Source organism: Rousettus aegyptiacus, unplaced genomic scaffold (genome assembly GCF_014176215.1).
Source record: "Rousettus aegyptiacus isolate mRouAeg1 unplaced genomic scaffold, mRouAeg1.p scaffold_m13_p_2, whole genome shotgun sequence".
NCBI lineage: Eukaryota > Metazoa > Chordata > Mammalia > Chiroptera > Pteropodidae > Rousettus > Rousettus aegyptiacus.
This window is the reverse complement of record NW_023416295.1, coordinates 165,989,435-166,012,766: the sequence shown is the minus strand read 5'-3', so window position 1 is coordinate 166,012,766 and position 23,332 is coordinate 165,989,435. Positions and strand designations below refer to the sequence as shown.

Here is a 23,332-nt window from a genome sequence, read left to right as displayed (position 1 = left end):
AGTTTGTACCCTTTGATCAACATCAATCCAGCCCCCACCCCCGCCCCGCCCCTAATAACCACCATTCTACTCCCTGTTTCTATGAGTTTAGCTTTTTAAGAGTCAACATATTAAGTGAGATCCTACAGTCCTTGTCTTTCTCTGATTTATTTCAGTTAGCACAATGCCCTCAAGTTCATATGTTGTTGCAGATGGCAGGATTTCCTTCTTCCTCCTAGCTGACCGATGTTCCATTAACAGATCAGTTTTACAATACCATGCAGGCTCTCTTTCTTCCACATAAATAAAGGGCGGCTGAGCATGGTCTAGAGCTTTTCCCCATGCTGTCCTTCTCGTCTCTGCCACGGGGCTGTGGCTTTGAGAAAATGATATTCTAGTTCTCTGGTAATAAACCCTTTGAACTCCCGTTACCCTGCACTTGGCAGTAGGACAGGATGGATGAAATTCACACTCTAGCCCTGATTGGTCGGAACCCTGCTTATCAAAACACAGACTTAAGACAGCTGATTCCCCATGCCTCTTGGGCTTCCATAGAAGGGCTCTTGCTTTGAGTCAGAAGCCTGTTTCCGAGTAGGCTCTGCTACTAGCTAGCCGTGTGACTGTGTATCCTTGTGTGCTCTGTGGGCTTCAAGTGTGCTCACTAAGAAAGAGACCAGGGAACCTTTTCTTCTAGCTTAAAATGGCAGTATAACATTTTGAAATAAATAAATAAATAACAAAAATATCGATCCATGGAAGTTGTTAGGGGAGAAAAAGCCATGGAGGCAGCTTCCAGTAGAACTTCCACTCTGACAGAAATGTTCTATATCTGTGCCAACCAGTACAACAGCCACAAGTCACATGTGGCTTCTGAGCACTTAGGATGTGGGTGATGCAACTGAGTTGCTAAAATTTGAATTTTATTAATTTTAATTAATTTAATTTAAAATAGCCACATGTGGTTAGCAGCTACTCTACTGCATAGTGCAGTTCTAAGGGACATCCTTCAGGTCAGTATAACCTCAGACAAGAATCTGGTAGAATGGGTGTAGAAAAAGGGCCACTGTTGACAGCAGGCGACCTAAATTTCTTATCAAGCTTCTCCATTATTGTGACCTGCATCATCATCACCACCACCACCATCATCATCATCATCAGAATTTTATAGCGTCTCCTATTTCTTGAGTGTTTATGATGTTCCAGGCTCTTGCAAATAGCTTTACTTTAAAAAAAAAAAATTTCATTTAATTATAAAAACATCCTCGTAAGGTATATGTTATCATCTCTACTTTATAGATAAGCAAACTGAGGCTTAGCAAGATTCATCACTGAAGTATAGAGTATAGCTCAGCTGTTGTGGCAAAGCTGGGGTTTGATCCCAAGTCCGCCGGCATCTGAATTCCACATGCTTCGTCCTTATTTTATCCCTTCTCCAAAGACTGGTGTGGCATTGAGTGAGTGACTCAACACCGAGAAGCTTCAGTTGTTCAGCTGTGAAGTGAGGAGGCTGAGCCGTATGAACTGGAGGATTCGCTTCACTTGCAAAAGGTCATGATTCCCATACTTCCCTCTCCTGGGGAGGGGGGCAGTTTTGTCTAATGAACATTACTATTTACAGATGTGACCATGTGAGACAAAAAGACCCTGCTTGCGCTGAGCACACTTCGATGATTTTCCTAAACATAACCCTAGACTAGGTTATAGATTGTTTTTAAATGCTCCCCAGGTGATTCAGATCACCAAAAATATCTAAGAGTTATTAGCCCTGGACTGAACTTGCTAAAAGCAGAAAAGACCCTATTGTGAACTTGCTTTTGGTGAAGATTATATATTGTTTGTATGTGCGTGTGTGTGTTTGTTTAAATTAGATCATGAGAGCTTTAATGCATGTTTCTCTTTCTGCATTGGAGGCCAGGAAACTCAATGCTAAATTTTATGTTCAATTAAAGTAACAAACTGAGGTGACATTTATCTAGTACAGTAGTCTTCTTTGATCCTAATAATATGTTTCGTGTGTGTGTGTGTGTGTGTGTGTGTGTGTGTCGTTATCCTCCTTCGTGGTTCTGTTATATCTAACTCATACTGTGAGTCTAGCTCAAATCCTTTTCAGAATTAGATTAGTTATGAATGATGAGTAGATAAACATCATCTGTCTTAGATTATGCCAAAGCCCCAACACTAACTGGGATAATAAAATAAGAAAGAGACTAGTAGGGTAATAAAATAAAAAAGAGGCTATCGCCATGTAGAGCGAGGTGGGGGGCATCCTCTGAAAAGGTAGGGGATAGAAATGGGATAGAATTTCCCAGTAAAAAGAAAAATAAAACAGGAGAAAGGGAAGAAGAAAAGAGACATCCCCAGAGAGCCTTAAAAATCAAGGAAGAGACTGGGCGGGGGGTGAAGAGGCAGTTTTGGTGCCAACACAAAACAACCATTTGGCCATTTAGCAGATTTATGGGAGCTCCATATGCGTGAGAAGAAAACATATGTGCAATTTACCTCTCAGACAAAATGTTATCAATTTTACATTTTGCTGAACCTGGAAGTGAGAGACAGAAACCAAGAAGGAAGCTTGTGATTTTAATAAAAGGAAAACCAAAAGGTCTATCGTTTAAGCTGGACTTTGGTGTGTTATCTAGGAAAGGACCTTACGCAGGTCTGTACTCCGGGAAAACCCTCCCCATCTGCACATGCAAAATATTCAGGGCTGATTATCTGGTGAGATGGAAAGGGGACGAGGTGTGTCCCCTGCCCTCCTCCCATGACCTGTCTAATTCTCTCTGTCGAATTCTTGCAGCCTCTCTCTCCAAATCAGATGGTGAAGGGGATGAGTTCGGGGGCCAGCCCAGAGTAGGCAGTCATTACCACCCAGAGGGACCAAAGCAAGTCTCATCCATGAGCCTGGGCCAGGCAGTGGAGCCCCTGCCAGGTCAGGGGCAGCACTTCTCCAGGATGGAGGGACATGGGTTGGTAAATAGGTGGGGATGTCTGGATTTCTCTGGGGTGTGGACGCTGGCTCTGAATGCAGCTGGGTACACGATGAGTGGGTGTGGCAAAGATGTCACCTAACCTTTAGATCCCTCTGTCGCCTAAAGAGTGAAGATAATGCCCGTTGGTCTTTCATGGGGCCACTGAGAAGATAAATGAGGTAACAGGCATTGAAGTGCAACCATATGGAAGGTTTACATTCAGACGTCTGCATGTACATCAGGCAGCTAACGCATCTCGTCTAAGTTGTTACCAATTAAACATCAGATTAAGAAAAACACAACTAGGAAGATAACAAAGACCTCATCTTGTCAGGGTCCTGTTCATTTCCTTTAAGTCAGGGGTCCTCAACCCTTGGGCAGAGGACAGTTCTGGTCTGTGGTGTCTTAGGAACTGGGCTGCACAGCAGGAGGTGAGGAGTGGGCAAATGAGAGAAGCTTCGTCTGTATTTGAAGCCGCTCCTCAGCACTAGCATCACCACCTCAGCTCCACCTCAGATCATCGGGCATGAGATTCTCATAGGAGCACCAGTCCCTGGTGCCACAAAGGTTGGGGACCACGGCTTTGTCTTCTGACCACCACTGTAGCACTACCACAGGATGACTGAAGGGGGAGCTCCTGCATACGTGCTCAGTGCACAGGCACAGAGCTGATGCCTTTGCCCATTAGTTCCTTACACCTGTTCTCACTCTGCTTCCAGTTTTCCAGCCTCTCTGGATCTCGCCGAATTCCTCTCTGCTCAACCCTGGAACTTGTCCAAGTTGAAGCTTCGCTTTACTCAAATCCGACGATACACACAGGTCTCACACCTTCCACCCTTCTAGATACATCCCTCTCCCGTATCCTCCGGGGATACAGACCTTCTTTCCCAGGCATGGACTCTATGGGGTGGCTCCTGCAACAAGCTTGCCCCAGTGCTACCAGTAGGAACCAGGCTCATGCAATGGGCCAAACATAAACCACTTTCCTCTTCTGGAATAGCCAGGCTGCAAGCCAAAGCCCACATTATCACCATGCATGGGCGGTGACTCCACTGTATGAATCGCCGGAATGGGGAGCCTTGGAACTTTTAAACCATGTTTATTCATCTTAGGTTCTCCACTCTATGATACCCAGGATAGGGGGTTCCGCAGCAGTAGGTGCTAAATAAATGTTTGTCAAATTAAATTGATAGCTATTTCCAAGAGTATAAGCTCTGGCGTCACACAGCTTTGGGTTTTAATCCTGGTACAGCCAGTTAACTGGGTCAGTGACCAGATCTCAGCAAGTCACATGGCCAGTGAGCCCCCGGTTCCAATCTGGAAATGGGGTAATATGTGCCCTGCAGTCTAGCCTGGCATTCAGAAGACATTCAGTAAATTGCAGCTGTTTTAAAACAGGGATCAGTTGCACCTGAATTAGGTTTTGGACTAGTCGTAGAAGCCCCGGGGAGCAAAAGAGGGAGTAACGGTGGTAGCTCCAGGGAGCATATCTCAGCTCCACATACGTAAGACGTCGGAGGAGTCTCGGCTCTCCGGAGCTGGGATGGGAAGGAAGTTTCAAGGGCTGGTGCTTTGGTCAGAGAGCCCCTTGGTGAGGATGTTAGGAGAGAGATTCAAACATCCAGTGGGGGGTTGGACTAGACAACTTTTAGAGTCCCTCCCCACCCTAAGAGTCCAACACGCTACATTTAACTGATTGGCCACTTTATCAGACTCTTCTTAAGACTGGACCATTGCATTGCTTTCATAATAATTTCCTGATTCCAGTTTTCCTCTCCAATCTGTTCACATTGCTGCCAGGATGAATGCGGTCACACGTAAACCTGGTCATCGGATACCAGTTCCTTGGCCTGGACATTTAGTAACTGGCCTCAACCCGTGTCTTCATGCCCTCATGCTCCCATTCCAACGTGCTCCGGCCACAGAAAATGACCGGCCATTTCTGGAACGCACGTGTTTGATCACATTTCCCTGCCTTTGCCCTGGCCGCTGTTGCCACTGTCTTTCTGCCCTTGTCATCCTGTTAGGTTCTAATTAATTTTTTAAGACACTGATCAAATGTCACCTCCTCTGGGAAGTACTTCCCAAGAGCCCCCCACACCCACAACAGGGTTATAGCTGTTACGTGTTCCCCTCGACTACTCCACAGCATTTTGTACGTAATTCCACAATATCATTCACATCATATTATGGAGCATGAATTATTCATCCTTGTATCTTCCAAACTTGCCCACAGTAGTATTTGCCACTATTCAAAATGACGTTCTATATTAGTGTCCCGGATTGTTGTGTCTCTTCTACTAGACTGTCAGCTTCCTGCGGGCAGAGGCTCGTTCTGTGCTCTGTTGCATCCCCAGCACTTTGTGTAGTGCCTGGCACATGATAGGTCCTCGATCAACATTCTTTGGTGAAGGAGCGGATGTGATGTACGGCATGGTGACTGTAGTTAATAATACTGTGTTGTATAGTTGAAAGTGGCTAAGAGAGTCGATCTTAAAAGTTCTCGTCACGAGAAAAAAAATTCGTACCTATGTATGGTGATGGATGCTAACTAGTCTTGTTATGGTGATCACATCACAATGCACACAAGTATCAAATCATGGTGTATACCTGAAAGTAATTAATGTTATATATCAATTACATCTCAAAAAATAAAATAAAATACATCCCAAGTTTCTGACAAAAAAAATTCTTTGAGTTTATACATGAATCTTAAGTGAATCAATGAATGTCAGATTGAATCTTATGAATTTGTCTAGCTTAAATTCTGGTGGGTTCCCCACCTTACCCTTAGTGATGATTCACTGGAATGGTTTTATAAAGACTAAATAAAATGATTAAAATAGCTAAATATGGTTTATTTCAGTAGTATTAAGGGTAGGACCTCCACATAATTAAGATTCAATGAGAACCAGGCTTGGGTAAAAATTATATTAAAAGTCAGGTCCAGGGCTCTGGCCAAGGCCCAGAATAAATCCCGGTGTCCTTCCAAAGACTTCAGACTCTGGGAAAGTCAGAAATGAAACGGAAATCATGGGAAGCCAGGAGGACCACATTCCTCTAGAATTTAGATGTCCCCTGTACTGATCTGCCACCACGAGGGAACCTGGTGTAAGTCGGAGGGGCCAGCCACAGTGCCACTGGCCAGAGGCTTTTAGAACAACCTACAAGGCTGTTCATAGTGCTTTTTCATTTGGAGGTAATAAGGGTAGACTTGAGATATTGCAAGGTTCAAAAATTGGATGCAGTCTATACTAAGAGGAGACCCAGTCTGTTCAGCGCAGTGAAACCCAATTCAGCTCAGTTCAATTCACATAATTCAATTTAACATGTACCGAGCTTCTTATCACACATGGGCTAGAAACCAAACTCTTCCTCATGCCTCAAGGCTCTGCAAAGTCTGACCCCGCCCACCGTGGACTTCATCATCTTCATCTCCTGACATGCTCACTCATCCTGTTCCAGCCTCACCAGCCTCCTTGCTGTTCCTTGCATGGCCAAGAACGCTCCTATCCCAGGACCTTTGTACTTACTGTTCTCTCTGTCTGGCAAGATCTTTCTTCACCTATCCACATGGCTTACTGCCTCACTTCCTTTAGTTCTCTACTCAAATGCTACCTCCTTAGAGAACCCTTCCCTGACCTGAGCACCTCTCGCTACCTGTACCTGGTTCAATTCCACAGTTTTATTTTTCTTTATGTCACTTATCTTTGCTTGATAAGTTTATTATTTATGCATTTGTTCCTTGTCTGTTTCCCCTAGTGGAATGTAAGCTCCATGAAGATAGATATTTTACCTGGCATATAACAGATGCTCTATAAGTATTCGTTGAATGGCTGAATGAAGAAATGATTATTAGCTATGTACCAGCTTCTACAATTAGTGATACTGCAACAGTCCCAGCCTTCAATGAACTCATGGTCTAATGTGGAAAAGACAAGCCAAGACGCTATTTAAAAAGCTTTTATGATAAAGGAATACACAAGGTCTTATGAGAGAATGAATCAAAATCAGTTGGCGTTGAAAGGAGTGGGACTATGTTGGGAAACACTGTCCTGAGCCTGGAAGGGGGAAAGAGAAGGGCTTGGAAGAAGAGTCCAGGCAGGGGAAATCAGATGAGGAAGTGTGGAGCAAGTTTGGGGGTCTCTGTGTGGACCGGAGTAGCTGAAGGGACAAGTGGAGGGGAGATAGTCTGGCAGATGAACCCTGAGATAATAAGTGCATGAACGGGGAGGGCCACTTAGGGTGCAGGCTGATCATTTAACTTGTTCCCTGTTCATCGACTACCTCTATGGAGCAGGGGTCTGAGCTGAGTTTGTGGAGGACACAGAGATTTAAAACTTTGGCACTGGTGTTCTATCTAGCAAGGGAATTCAATGTGGCCACACGCCCCCAATTCCCCAGGGCAGTACCTATTGCAACAAGTCTGTTTGCCCTTAATTATCCTTGTACAGTTGTTTGGCTGGTGGATTGCAGCATGAAGTGGCCATCAGAGAAGGAAGGGCAGATGACCATAACACAAGGCCGACCACGGAAAGTGCCTTAAAAGATGTTCTTATAAAGCGCTCTGAGGTCTGAGCAGGGTCAGCGCCTTCAGGGAAAAACTTCGGAGGCAGAGGAACTTGAGTCAGTGTTGCTGTTCAACAAGTTGTTCTTGGTTCTGCCTATTTACTGGTTTCTTTTTTTTCTTCACAAAAGTGGTTTTTCCACACTGTGTTGCCACAGGGTCTGGGGAGTGGCTGTGTAAGGGGTGAAATTCTGTGTAAGGGACTAAAGATTGCCAAAAGGCCTCGCTCCAGCCTTGGAGTTTGACCTCCCCAGTGAGAATAGCAACCTGGGAAAATATCCGCCTTGGTAGCACATTCTGCCTAAATTTCTGGGCAAGACTGAATCTGACTGGCCGAATCTTGACAAATTCACACACCAATATGAAAGAACTGAAAAGGCCTTCACGGGCAAAGTTTCTTATATATGGGGAAAACATAAAAACAGAGCAAATAATTTAAATCTAGAATCACAAGCAAACACAACCACCTAACAAACAATTTCTGGAATTGTGGAGTTTTCCTCATCTAGAGATATGGCCAGGTGCGTATGCAAAGAACTTCATAAAAGGTACAAGCTCAAAACTAGGTTTTGATGTTGTGGAATGTCTCCTCTCCATTCTAGAAGCAATACAGGAAGTGGGGTGGGGATTTCCAGGGATCCCTAGAACAGCCCTCTGGTTTCAATTTGGCTGCTCACTGCATGGCTTTGGGCAAATCTCAAGACTTCATTTCTGGAGTTAGTCTGTTAGGTTGTGAACAGCAACCTTGGCTGGTCTTCTCACTTCCAGAATCCAGGGAGACTGTATGTTCGAAAGACTCCTGGAAACCATGACACGCTCCCTCCAAGAGCTTCTGATAATGACCGTGGCTAGAGACCTTGCAGGCTAGGAGGGGGCCACTCCTCCTTACGTTTCCCACAAGGCATTTCTTCCTGGAAAAAGCAACAGAGTGGGCTGGGGCTGGGTAAGCCAGCCTCCCAAGGTTTTCCTTCTGCAATTTCTCACTTACATAGGCCATTAAACCCTCGGTTGCTTTTCTCCAGCACCCTTTTCATATTCATTTCTTCTACACTGGTGTTTTATTCACGCTAGTGTGGATAGTTTTATTTATTTTTTATTTTTGGTTTTTGGATAGTTTTAAAAGAACAGCATTTCACAAACTGGAAATAACCCAAATGACCAGTAACCTGGGAATCATTAGGCATATTATGGTGTATTCACAAGACAGAATATTTTGCAGTCATTAAAAAATGATGTTTATGACTATTTTGTAGAAAAAATGCTTATGGCATACAAAGTGAAATAAAAAAAGATATAAAATTATATGTATGCCCAGTACAACTATTTAAAAGAGCCTTACTATATTTGTATTAAAAAAAAAAAAAAGACAAGAAAATATATCAAATAATCATTTTGGCTACCTCTGGGTAGCTGAATTATAGATAATTTAAATTGTCTTTTTCAGTATTTTCCAAAATTTAAAAAATGAGCATATATAACTTTTCAGTAAAAAAATGTGATAATATAAAAATTTGAATTTGTAGCACCTTGTGTATATTGCAGGCAGATGCAATCTATAAGGAGAATGAAATGGAAGGAGGGGGAGAATGTGATTAACTCCGTAAAAACCTAGGAAAACCCTCAGACTGGGACACATGTAGGCACGTGCAGGCTTCATTGTCAGACTTCGAAGAACACAAAATCAAGTCAGATGCTGTATCTGTCTACTGGGCAAAGGACCAGATTTACTGCCTGGGCTATTTTCCATAACATTTCCATAACATGTGAAATCCAGCTCTGTGCCGGCAGCTGTCAATATACTATTTCTGAAAAGCAAAAAAAAAAAAAAAAAAAAAAAAAGAGTGGAAACTTGGCACGGGGGGCAGGCGGTTTGGAAGTGGGCTGAGCTTGGAGCGCGCCCTCTCTCCGCAGGCTCTCTGTTCCCAGACACTCGGTCTCCCGCTGGCCCTTGCCGTGCTGGGCCAGCAGCCCTCAGATGGCACTAGGCAGCTGCAAGGGCTAATTTTTGCTAATGTTCTTTAAAAAAAAAATTCTCACATGTTCAGAACAGTCAGGTACAGTGCCCAAGGCCCCAGACACGAGGCATGAAAAGGGCTTCCAGGCAGATGAGAAAGAACCGAAAGTCCAAGAAGGCTCACGGAGCTTTCCTCGGGACCGTTCGGCAAAGCGAGGAGGCCAGCTGGTGACATCGCTCACCGGGGGACATAGCGGATGGCATTCGGTCAGGCCGTGGACTTGTCATCTGTCCTTGGGATTCTTGCGGGAGGCTTCTCACTGGTCCCTACATCGTTTTCTGCTCCATTCTCCTGCTGCCATGCACTCAGACGGATCTTTATGTCCCCTACTCACTCTGTGCCAGGCCCTGGCTGGCTGCCAGACAGAGCGGGAGAGATCAAAGCCCAGACCCTGCCTGTGAGGAGCTCAAAGTCTGGCAGCAGAGGCGGACGAGGAAGCAAATGAGGCCACAGCAATGACTGGGGCCACACGGGAGGCGGTCAAGAGGACAGGCTCTGGAATCACAGCGCTCGGGCTCGGTCTCCAGCTTGGACACTTACTAGCAGCTTAGCTACATCCTTGAACCTCTCTAAGCCTCACTGTGGTCATCTGTAAAACAGGCAGAATGACAGGATCTCCGAGGGTGACTGTGAAGTATAAGTGGGGTATTCTGGAAAAGCCCTCGTCACAGGGCCTGGCACACGTGGGCACTCAACAGTTGTTAGAATTATTCACAGAGGGCTTCATGGAGGACGGGGATGGGGAGCAGCAAAGGTTTCACAGTGGATGCGAAGATCCAGCTGAGTCTTGAAGGATGAGCAGGCATTTGACTTTTGTTTATGCTCCTCCCTTTGCCCGGACCTTCACCCTAACCCCACTGTTGAAGGAACAGTGCCCGACATCTCCTGCAGGACATATATTTCTCCCATACACTTTCATCTCAGCAAAGTTACTCACATTTAAGTATTGGTGAGGCCCAGGCAACACCTAACTCTTCCGGTCTTGATGCCGACAGGGCCCTCTGGGGACAGATGCCAAGGTGCAATTGCTGAATGGCAGGGACATAGGTTGGGAGCATTTAGGGCAGTGGCTTGTTACCAACCCACAGAGAAGTATTTCAACATTTTAACAACTGGCTTGACATCTGCACCTCTGCAAACCAGCAGATAGTCAGCCTGGCCTCTCCTCTAGTCTCAGCTGGCCTGTGGTACCTGGTTTCCCCCAGGTAGCTCGAGGTTTCCTGCCTTTGCCAGTGGCCCCTCCCACGCAGAACGCCTGATCTTATTCACATTTCAAAGTCTGACTCAACACTGCCTTCCCTGACCCCCCTCAGCAGTTTATCTATACCTCCCTTCTGACCCTCTGATCTCTCTCTTTTTTTAACTTTGATGATAACTGAGCTGCACAGGATGGGTTCCTTGGGTCCCATCCCTTCCCAGCACAGGGTCACTTCTGAGCTCTGTGACTTTGGGCAGGTAATCTATCTCCTCTGCCTCAGGGATGACTAGTAATACTTACCTCATGGGGCCACCACAAGAGATAAATGAATCAGTTCATGTAAAGGACTTCTATCGGTGCCTGGCACATGTAAGAATTCGATGAACACTAGCTTTTACTACTACTATGCCTAGGGCGGACACTCGATGCAGGTTCACTGAATGAAGAATGGACGACTGGATAAAAAGTCCACTAATGAATAAAATAATTTTAAAAATTAAAAAATAAAATAAAAGATGAAAAACCCAAGTAACACTGAGGTGAAAATTTAAGAGGTATGTTTACACAGACAGAAATCCATTTCGGGAGGTTAACTTTTTCCTCAGAGGCTTTGCTGGTGTTTAACCAGATGAAGTGATTGGATTTATCATCGTTCCATTTGGATGAGCAATATTTATTTCCCCGGCTAAGCCAGGAAAATGCTAGAAATAAAAGGGAAGGGGGAGGGGGGGAAACATATTAAGGCAAGAACGTTAAGTTCCTCATGAGCATCGTATTATACTATGGTTATAGTATAATACGATAGTCATAGTATAATACGATGCTCAGAAGATCCTTGTAAGGACTCAGTGACTAATGCACCTATACGAGAGCCTAGTACTTGGTAAATACTTGGTAAAAGTTGGTGGCTTTGCGATAGATGGTCGCTCTAAAAAAGTCAGCTCTAAAATGATCAAAACATAGAGAAACGTGGAATATACTTTGGCAGGTGAGCTGGTCTCTGCTCTTCACACTCGCTCCTTACCTTACTGCTTTGGAAGTGCTAATTGTCATGGGCTCTTTTTCCTCAAAGTAAGGACCCTATCCGCATCGCATCTCCAGTTCAGCACTGTCAACAGAAGTTTCTGTGATGTTGGAAATGTCCTGTCTTTGCCCTGTCCGACACAGGAACCACTAGCCACAGCTAGGTACTGAGCGTCTGAAATGAGGCTAGTGGCTGAGGAACGGAAGCTTTGGTTTTATTTACTTTTAACTCATTTAAACAGCCTCACATGGCTAGTGGCTACCATATGGGACAATGCCACGTTTGTTCCTCAGTCTTTGTGTCATAAAGGTAAGGTTCTCCTTCCTTTTCCCATAAAATAACAGGAAACTGGTGTTAGACCAGACCAGACTGCTGTGACAGCCAGCTAACAGAAATTCAGAAAAGGCCTGGATATTGAAAAGAACAAAGTACAGTGCATGCGTGTGATCAGACTAACCCCAGATGTTAGCAGAGGGGGCTGTTTTTAAACTTGAGTCCCCCAGCTTGTCACCTGTAGTCAGGAGCGATTTCTCCCTCTTGACTGTGAAAATACTCCTGGGTAACTGAGTCTAAGATGTTTGACAAGCCCTGGAGGCTGGAGGTGTTTAGCAGCGTTGAAGCTGGTGAGGTTCAGGATTTTCCCTACTACCTCTCTTGAGGGAAGACACCTGTCAAATCCTTCCTCACCTTTCCCTTGCATGCTTGTTGCTAATTTGCTATCCCTGAGCCACGTTAGACTTGTTGGCTGTCTTGTTAGGCTAAAGATGATCATTATATTCGGATACTCAGTGTCTTCCCTGGGCTGCTGCTTCAGAGCCTGGACGTTCTGCAGGTTGCCCATGACTGACCTCTGGAATCCATTCATTTTGGAAATTGCAAAGGGATCTAGCATCTTCTGAGGTAAGGGAAGTAGAGGCTCTGCAAGGCTCACACCAGCCCCTAAAGCCCGGGATATATTTCTTAGGCACCTACTATGTGCCAAGCTCTACCAGAGAGACAAACATCACCATAAACACTTAAAAAGGAGGGTTGGAGTACATTGGGGGAAATGAATGACAAACACACCAAAACTGTAATATTTTGCTATTCGCATAGTGGGCATGCACCAGCAGCAGCACTTTACCTGAGAGCTTGTTAGAAATGAAGCACCTCTGGCCCCGCCCCAGACCTAAAGAACAAAATCTGTGTTTTAACAAGATCCCAGAGAATTCAAGTGTACACTAACATCTGAGAGGCTCTGCTATGTAGTATACATGTAGATTATAAGCAACATGACAGTGGAAATAATAATGGCCATTATCTATAGAGCCATTATTTAAAGAGCCTAATGAAGGCTGCATATATATAAGAGTTTCATAACAGCCCCCTGAAGTAGATTCTATAGTATCTCCCACTTTACAGATAAGAGACTGAGGCTCGGAATGGTTAAGTAACTTGTTCAAGGTCACATAGCTAATAAGCTTAGAACCAAGATATGAACTCAGGTATTCTGGCTCCAGAATAAAAAATATACAGAGATATAATTAATGTGCAATGAAGGTCCTTGATGTAACCTAAAAAGCTTCCAAATAGCAAATTTTCCTACTAAGTAGCAATTAGACTTAATTGTTTCATCCATAGATACAGGCATTTCTACCTCACCAGTCTGATGTAAGGATTAAATTAAACTCTGTAAGTAAAGTGCCTTGCATAGCACGTGGCACATAGTAGGTGCTCATCAAAGTCCATTATCTTCCTTTAGGCATCCTTAATGCCTCAGTCAAGGGAGGTGCCAGACATAGTTCTGGTCTCCTTGCCTCCCTGCCCAGAATCCCTCTTGGCTCCTCATGCTTATAGAGAAAGTCCTGACACCTTGGCGAGTCTCTCCACCTTCCTCCAGTCTGGTTTGTTGCTGCATCCAACACCTCTTCAGAACAAGATCTCTCTTTCTCTTCTCTCACCTTCCTGCCCCCATATCAGAGTATAGCTCCCTTCTCTACAGCCACCCAGCATTCATTTGATGTTTTTTGGATACTTATCAATCTTCCCAAATGTGAAGTTACTTAACCTGACTGCATCTCAGTTTCCTCATCTGTAAAACGGGGAGAGGTGAAGCTAGCTCCTGCCTTAAGGGGCATTGTGAGGATTGACTTAGCTAATACACATAAAGTATGTAGAGCAGGGCCTGCCACATACTAAGTGTTGATCAAACTCTCTTATAATATCTAAGAAGGTTGTCAACCTAGATTAAAGGAGTAAACAATAATTCCTGCTGTTGATGTATAAACCTGCTGTGTCAGTGATTGTATATGGCACTTACTAGTCATTGAAATAGCTCCATGAAGTAGGAATATTGTTTTTTGTTTACAGCTGAGGAAATTGAGGTCTGGAGCATGTGAACGGTAGAGCCAGTACCAAGCTGAGGGCTACTGAGTTGACATTGGCAACATGGCTCTCTGGGCTGATAGCCAGAATACATAGGTTTCAGACACAGCTCTGTTCAGTTCCATAAGCATTTATTGAGCACTTTCTATATGCTATGTGCTGAGTTACGCCCTGGACACTTAGTGCAGCCCGAGGTGGCAGAGAAGAGGAGATTATGCCTAAAATGAAGGATGAAGTGATCTGGAGGCAGCCAGATGATGGAGCAGAGGGGAGACTTTCCAGGATTAGGGTAAAGCATGTACCCTCATCTGAGGCATTGCCTTGCAAATCTACTGCAAATGCACTTATGACTCCAGACAAGTCTACTCGTCCCTCAAGGCCTCAGGTTTATCATCTTCAACATAAAGCATATTTGACATGCCTGTTCCCAGATCTCCCTTGACTTTAAGTTCCATGTCCAAAGATAGAATAGTCCATTGAAAAATCACACTTTTGAAAGCCATTCAATGATACAGACCCAATCACAGATATTGTCTTTATTTTGTGAAATAACCAAAAAAAAAAAAATTTGTATATACACAGAAAACTAAGATTGGGGGGAAATGTCCCACATGGTCTCAGTGCTTATTCCTGGGCGTAGAGACTGTGGGTGATTAAATTTTTCTTCTTTATTTGTTTATTTTTTGGTATTTACCACATTTTATTTTAATAAGTGTAATAGTTTTAAATCCTCTAAACATTCATGAAGTTTATTTTAAAAATTCTAGGGATTAAGGATGAGGCTTTCAAACATTGTTATTTCTTTAAAACCGTAGCCCATCAATAGCAAAACAGCTTAGCAAATACAAGCCCCGACTAGGGCCTGAGTCCAAAAGTTCAAACACTAGTTCTGCAACTCCAGCTGCATGGCCTTGAGTAAGCTAATCACCTCCAGTCATTGCAACTGGAAAAAAAATTTCACAAAACATATTTACTTTACCTCATGTAAACCGGGCTGGTGATTTTTAAAAATCATTCTAGTTCATTTTTTAAAAATGTAGGTTACAACCCACAACATCAGGAATCAGCAAAATTTTTCCGGAAAGGGCCAAATAGTCAGTATCTTTAGCTTTGTGGGCCATTTGATTTGTCACAATTAATTAAAAGTGAAAAAGCAGCCATAAATAATATGTAAACAAATGAGCGTGGCTGTATTCCAATAAAACTTTATAAAAACAGGCAGTATATAAATTTAGCCTGTGGGGTATAGTTTGCCCATCTCCACACTATACAGATTTAATCACCCATTAATGGGCTGTAAACTACAGTTTGAAAAATGTTGGGATTAGAGTTGTTTTTACCCTGGCCAGATAAAACAAATCACAGCAATGCTCAAGGTACAAATGGATCGTGTTTTAAGACTTTGTTTCGTAAGTGAATTATTTATAATTCAACATACATATCTTTTGGTGGTTGAGATGCCATGCCGGCCCACAAAAGCCCACATACAACCTTGCATAAAACAGATCTAATTTTTGGTCCTCTTTCTCTAGCATGTCCCCATTCATCAAATTTGAATTTCTCCAGGACCTACTAACACTGTGCTGGGCATTTTAGGGGACTATTATGTCAGACGTGATCACTGCTCTTAGAAGATAAGAAAGATGAGGAAGTAGAATTCTTCCTCTGGGAAAAGGCTTCTGCATCCTGCTTAGGAACAGCTATGGAGGTTCCCAGGGTGTTAACCCAAGGAGTTCTTATATTGGGGAATATTTTGGTTCCCACCTGTGTTGTGTAAACAAATCAGCTGTGAGATATGTAGCTAATAATGGTTAAAAGTAATGAACTCTGCAAATGATTCACTTGCGTGTTATTCATGAAAGGAAAGAAGGAAGGAAGGAAGGAAGGAAGAAAGGAAGGAAGGAAGGAAGGAAGGAAGGAAGGAAGGGAGGGAGGGAGGGAGGAAGGAAGGGAGGAAGGAAGGGAGGAAGGAAAAATGAAAAGAATGAAAAGAAAAGAGTAAAGTAAAGGAGAAGGATGTAGTGGAATTTGGTCAACTTTTTCAGCTGTCTAGAACCACTGATGACCTTACTATATTAGGAGAATTTTCCATATTATTAGTCCATGGTTCAACAAGGTAGAATTTTACCTTTTCAGACTCCCTTGCAGCTATGGTGCAGGCATGTGACCTGGGCTCCAAGCAAGTGGTCTGACATAGGTAGACTACAGAGCTGACAAGGATGGTGGCAGAGATATATGGCTTTCAGGGCTAATGGTAACAGAGGCCCTGCTGGGAGTGTCCAATGCCCAGCATCAGTGGTGAGAAGGTCAAGCGTCTGTGCCCAGGCTGTGAGGTCTCTGCTGGAGCAGTCCTGGGGTACAACTTGGGTACTGTTCCAGCTCGTGTAGCCTTGAGGCCTGATTTTCTGACTTCAATGCCCACCAGAAGCCTTCTAAGCTCTACTAAACATATAGACTCATGGGACTACCACAGGTCACATGAGGCCCAGTAAACCATCATCAGATTTTTTTTTTTTTTTTTTTTTTAGTAAGAGTCCTAACGGAAATTCACCTAACCATCCCAGAGCTACCCTCTTCCCAGGTGACACTCAGGGGCAAGGAGATGAGATATATTTGGGTGGTTGTAGAAACTTTCCTAGCTTATGAACCCCAATATCTCCTATAAAATTCCATAAAAATAGATTCCAAGGTTCCTGCAAGGACATTGCCAGTTACAAGAGTCAATGAATTCAAGGAAGCCCAAATCTCTGAATATTTATGAACTATTGATAGTACTACCAATCTAGGGTAAATTAGACCATAAGCAATGCTGCTTAGTAACACAGTTGATACTGTAATTTTTAGAGGTTTCCAGGAGAACAGAGCTGGAGAATTAACCCAAGGCTATATTCTCATGCAGAAGGGAGAAGGGTTTGGTAACCTCTGCCTACACTGGACCTCCCAGAGGTTTTCTTTCTGCTTTCAGCACTTATAGTAGGTTCAGCTTTTACAACAAAACATTCCTACTAATAGTGTCACTTGTATCAAAGACACCTCCACTCACTTGGATTCTGATATATTCCTTCATGGGGAAGAATGGGGAAGAGTTATAACTAGAATGCTGGAACGTGTGCATAATCTCGGGTATGTCCCTTGAAGTATGATAAAATTTGAATATCACTTGTCACATACGCCATAGATGAAAAAGCATTAAGAACTGATGTGTTTGGGTGATCACAACACATCAGTTGAGTGTGTGTCTTGGAAGACATTTTCTGTTGTGTTTGTTTTATTAACTCTATTTCTTCAAGTGTAAATTCTTCCATTTGTTAAGATTATTTTGTTTCTCCCATTAGTTTTCCTCGAATGGCCGATAGGTGATTGTATACTTGTGTTTGTGGTGGAGAGGCCCCTGATAGATAGCCTGCCACATTTGTTTGTATAGCTCTGCTTGCAAAAGAAGTGAGAGTTGCCACTGCCTATGCATAGATTATAGTTTGTGTTCAGGGAGATTGGGGAAGAGTAGAACTACCTAATTGTCTAGCCCTCTGGGTAAAGCTGATCGCTGTTCCTCTCAGCCATTACCAGCTACCACAGGCAACAAAATACTTCTATTTATCTTATGTTTTCACTTCGTGGTAACAAATTCCTGAAATCATCCATGACAAACACATGTAGGTATCACTTATATTTCCAGCTGTCACAGATTTAAGATGATTCCATTTAAGAACAGCAACCTCATGTGGCCTCTACCATCAAAATTAGGGTATTTATATTTATCATTACTATGTGGAACATAAATATTGCCTAACCATAATCTTACTAAATTTATCTGAGTATTTTTTTTTTTTAATAAAAAATACCTAAATAATTTCAGAAGTTGAAAAACTAGTAGCCAAAGTTCTGGAAAAACTTAAATTACAGAAATTTTACACTGGCACTGAGCTTCTTCAAAATCCCACATGAAAAATGAAACTATCCAAAACAAATGCAGTAAAGCTAAAACGGTGCCCACATAAAAGAGTAAAATAGTGCATGTAGGCCTAGTTCCAACCACTCCAGCCAAGAAAGGTTCTTCTGACAAGTAGAAGTGGTTCCAGGCACAAAACAATCCATGCTTCAGTCAACAAATATTTCCCAGGCTTTCTGCTGGGCGTGAACAAAAGCCAGTAATATTCAGCCCTTGCTCCTGGAGAGCTTGGACAGTTTAGTGGAAAACCATATAACCACCGTGGCCCTACCTGACTTTGACAGAATAGAAATAGAGTCAAGGAAATGTTGTTTGATCTCGGGGGGCAAAAAGGAGACAGAAAGAAAGGGAGACCAACAACTGCCAATTTATGTCCTACCTCCCACTGGAAATTTCTTGTTTCGAGCTTTTGGTACAGTGTCGGTGTCAACACTTGACTGAAACAGGCCCTCTCTTCTCTGAAGCCCGTCCACATGTGTTTTCAGAAATAAGAAGAAATAGCTTTTGTCTAGAAGAATTCACACAAAGGCTTTCTTTGGGACAATGATAACAGATTTTAGAGCAAAAAGACCCAGAAGTCTAGCTGACTCCCAAGTCCATACTCTTTCTAGAGATTCAAAGTGAACAGAACTCAAAATATGACCAAGTTCCACTTTGTGTTTTGTGTTATTACCTAAAAATTCAATCAAAAAGGAAAAGAAAGACTGAAATAATTGACTCCAACAAATTCTGGGACATGTTTTCTTTACTCTGCTCTCCCTCACAGTTCATGTCTCTTTAAAAGTTGTCCCAGAGAATTTGAAGTCCTTAGATGGTCTCCCTAGACTTACAGCCATTTCAACTACACTCTGAATTCCACAATAGGTTCTAGAAGGGAAGATGGAAATGGCATATTAGAAAATGTAATGGGAACCGTGCCATTGTGGAGGCAGGAAGTACATCACGTGATGAGGTTCATATTTTAGAAACTTCAGTCTGGTGGCTGTGAGGAGGATGGAGCTGGTCAGGATACTGACCTTCACATCCAGGGAGATCATCTAGAAACCAAATGCATTAACGGAAGTAAGAGGGAACGAGGTCCTAAACCATGCAGTGGCAGCAATTTGGGGAGGAAAGAATAGAGACATGAGAGATGTCACAGATGTAGCATCAATGAAACCCTCAATGAAGCCGACTGACCAGGTGGCCACAGGAGGGAGTGTGGAGTAAGTTGCAGTTTTCTGATTGGGGTGACCGGGATGATGGGGATTCCATTCTTAGAGACTGGGAAGAAAGGAGAAGCCGTCGGTTTGGGAGGAAAGATGATGGCTTCAGTTTTGAGGTGGTTGTGAACACTCCATATGGAAATGTTCATAGGCAGCTGGATCAATGGATCTGCTCATTCTTTCATTCTACAAATACTTGTTGCCTTCCCACTGTGCACCAGATGTTAAGCTTGGCATTCAGAGTGCAGTGATGACGAGAACAGGTGTGTCCTCTGCCCTTATAGGCAATAAACAAACACAGAAATACATGTATAATTATGGATTATGGTAAGTGTTAGGCAGAAAAGAATAAATGCTCTGAGAAGAACGAGGCCGAGAGCATGAGACTTGACAGTGGAAACCAGAAGGCTGAGTGGGATGAAAAGGTTCTGGTGCTCAGAGGGGAGGTGACGTCTGGCTGGAGACGGAGAGGGGGTCATCTGCCTAGAGGTGGGAGTTGAAAACAATGTGAGGGGGGTGAATCAGAGAAATCGTGCTATTGCACAGGCTGTGGGGGAGGGGCTGAAGACCTAGATGCCACAGAGACTAAGGGTTTCTATTCTCTCAACCTTCAAGATTCACACTCTTAGAACGCAAAGTCTTGGTGTATCTGACTGACCTTATTTTCTGCCTAGGGACCATGGAAATTCTGCCCCCTCTCATCCTGGCACATGAGAAGAGGCACGGGGCACCCACTGCTTTGGCCTGGATTACAGGAGACCTGATAATCCTCTGATTAAGTTAACTCCAGACTGAATTGAAGTATTTATGCTAACTTGGGATTCTTTTGCAGAGGGGGGTGGGGGGAAGGCAACTTCTGTCTAGCCCAGGCTCCATCTTCTTTCCTTACTGAAAGCCAAGAGATGTGGTTTTGTAAAGGAGCCCAATTAAGCCCTAATCCATCCTGGCAGAAATGGCACATCCAATGAGAATTTCAAAACAACTTGGAACCATTTAACAGAGAAAAGTCTACTTGAGCCCAAACAGAGTTGTTCAGCTACATGCAAATACTATCCACGATAGAAGTGAGCATTTAGTGGGCACTTACTGTGTGCTAAACACTATTCAATCCATCTTCAAACAGCTCTACAAAAGAATAACTCTTAGTAGCCCTATAATGCAGATGAAGAAACTGAGGCACAGAGAGATTAAGGCACTTTCCCAGAGCCCCCCAGCTTTTAATTAGAAGAGCCTGGACTTGCACCCAGAAATCTAGGTCACAGAGCCTGTTCTCTTAACCACTGCTTTGATAAACAGGGATCACTGCTTCAGTTGTTGGAGTAAACAGGCCTGTGTGGAGGAGGGGCCTTGATTTGTAAGACACTGTGTGATGACTTTGGGGACCTGTTCCCAGAGGAAAAGCAGAGGGCCCTCCAAGCAGCCCCTTCCCCTGAGGGTTGTTTCAGATACCCTTCCTCTGAGAGGTTGAAACCATTATTAGAGAATCCTGTGATTTTCAGATCAAAGGGAACTGGAAACTACTTAGTTCAGCTGCTGGTTCTCAGATGGGGAGACTGAGGCACAGGGAAGCAGAGGGACAGCGCCCAGGAGCATCAGGAGCCAGGACAGAGGGAGCTTCATCTCCCAGGAAGCTCGCCCTTCCTTCTCACCTGTGTTCCTCTTCCGTGAGAGTTCTGCTTCCGCCACCAAGCCGGTCTCCCACCCACCTGAGAGGCCCACTCCAGCTGAGCGGTGCTTGTGGTCCAACCTCCTCACTATGCCCCCAGATCCCAGGGAAACCGGGACGGGAAGATCAGATGCCTCCCCCCGAAGGAGCTGGCATCCCACAAAGCTGCCTTCGCAAGGTAGCGACCCTGCACTACAGAGAGGCCCTCCCTCACCCGGAATTTGCAGGCCTGCTCTTCTGACCCAGGCCGTTTGCATCCTGAACTGGACCAGCCCTATGTAATCCCATTTTGAAGCCCCTACCTGGGTCCCTGGTACCCTCTCAGGGCAACAGGTTCCCACCTGGACCCCTCCCGTGAATTTCTGGGCACTGGGTAGTTCTGACCCCAGCAACCCTCCCCTCCCCCAAACCTGCACTTCCACGGAGGCAGGAGCCACCCTCCCACAACAAAGCAGTATAGGCCAGGGGGCAAATCATCTCTTGGGCCACCCAAGACGAAAGCACGTCTTACCTTTCCACCTGGAGGTTGACTTTGGAAGGCTCTACGTTGGGATTTTCCCACTCCATTTGCGGGCAGTGCATGAAATAGCAAAGGGTGTACAGGGCCTCCGGCTCCCAGTAGAGCGCCCCCTGCTTGTGGTGCAGGGGAGTGCCGTTGCCATGGTGCTTGGCATTGAGGGGCTGCAGGTGATGCATTGCTCGCGACACCAGGTCACCTGTGGACAGAGGTAAGATTTCAGAGCCTGTAGGCAGTAAAGACTTGCAGAGAAGACGTTTCTGAAGAGCTTCGAGAAATCCTGTCTTACAGATAAGGACGCTGAGTCTCAAGGTCACAAGGTTAGCGAGAGGCAGAGACAAGATCCCAATTTGGTCTGACTCTAGGGCCTGTGCTCTTCACCTCACCTTGACCTAGTCCTTTTTTTCCAGGACAGGCCGATGCAGCCTCGGCCAGCTCCAAGTCCATCTTGAGGCAATTTGGCATTATGCAGCCAAGGTGTTAACGAATGTTCTTTACCCTTGATTCGGTAATTCCATTTCTGGGAATCTGTCCCAATGTTAGAATCCAAAATGCAGCAAAAGCTTCATGCACAAGGATTTTCAACTGGACATTATTTACAGGATCCAAAATTTGACAAAGAAACAAATGTTTAAAAATAAGAACATGGTTAAATAAACTCTGGTACATTCGCATGATAAAATCATCAACTTATGCAGTCGTTAAAAATGTCTGCATGGAGGTGCAAGATCATGAGAAAAATCCTTATGTTAAAATGGTAAGTGGGGAAAAAAGTGAAATTCAAAATTGCATACAGTGTGATTAGGATTATGTTATTAAAAACTCTGCACTGAGTAAATACCAGAAAAAAAACAAACAAAACAAAAACGAAACCAAAATGTTGACCAAGGATTTCTCTGCCTCATGGGATTGTGGGTGATATTCCCTTCCAACTTTTCTGGACTTTCTAAATTTTGATTTATGGCATGTGCTCCTTGGTATTATCACAATAATAAGCTTACCGAGGTAGTGTTTACTTTCTGGTACCTTCCATCTAGGGTCAGGTTGGCGTACCCTCACCTTTCTGTTCTTGAGAGCTCCCAGAAAAAAAGCTCGAAACAAGAACAATCAAAAGGGAGTGGAAAGGAGAAGAGGGTCCGTGTTCGGGGCCTCCGCGCCATGCCTCTAGTTCCCCGAGACGCTGGGAAGCCATTGCCTCTGGAGGCTAACCATCTCCTCTGAGCATCACTCGGCTTGCCGTTCCCTTCCGGGTTCCCTGCTTTTGCTCTTGTCACTGCCTCACCTTAGAGCGCCCTTTCCTTCATTCTCCCAACTACTGAGGGACTTCAAGGCCACGATCAAATGTCACTTCTTCCACAAAGCCCTCCAGAACGCTCCCACTAAAAATCAATCTTCCCTTCCCCCGTGGACCCGCAACACCTGCTAATGAAGTCTAACACGTAACTTGTTTAATTCTGCCGTGTTTCCCAGGTGACTGTCTACATGTCTGCTTTCCCTGTTGAGAACATGGGTCACTCATTGCGGTGTTCCTGAAGGAGTAGTGTAGTAGTTAGGAACATGCTGTCTGGACTCAAGACTGTCCTTACCACCACCATCGCCCCCACCATCACCACCACTACCGTCGTTATCAACATCATTATCAGCATCCTTGTCAGCCTAGTCCCTGGATCAGAGGCCTCAAGGCTGTCTCTGAGTAGGGCTGACCACGGGAGATGAAACCGGCGCAGGTATTTGGCGATCACTAGCTCCATTTTAAACCCTGCTCTATGTTTGTTTTATCTGCTGCTTCACCTGTCAGCTTCATGAACCCCCAAACAACGAATTACTTGTAACTAGCTGCCCTGGAGTTTGGCTCTAGGAACCTCCCTGAGAATCCATG

At 44.3% G+C, this 23,332-nt stretch overlaps 1 protein-coding gene across 2 annotated transcripts in view; it reads right to left on the bottom strand.

Annotated features, from left to right (window-relative positions):
- Positions 1-23,332, bottom strand: part of BTBD11 (BTB domain containing 11) — a 256,972-nt gene that overhangs the window by 71,072 nt on the left and 162,568 nt on the right. For both annotated transcript variants that reach the window (XM_016148053.2, XM_016148052.2), the window contains exon 3: positions 21,448-21,652. In XM_016148053.2, coding sequence (XP_016003539.1) covers positions 21,448-21,652 — 205 coding nt within the window. The remainder of the gene's footprint in view (positions 1-21,447; positions 21,653-23,332) is intronic.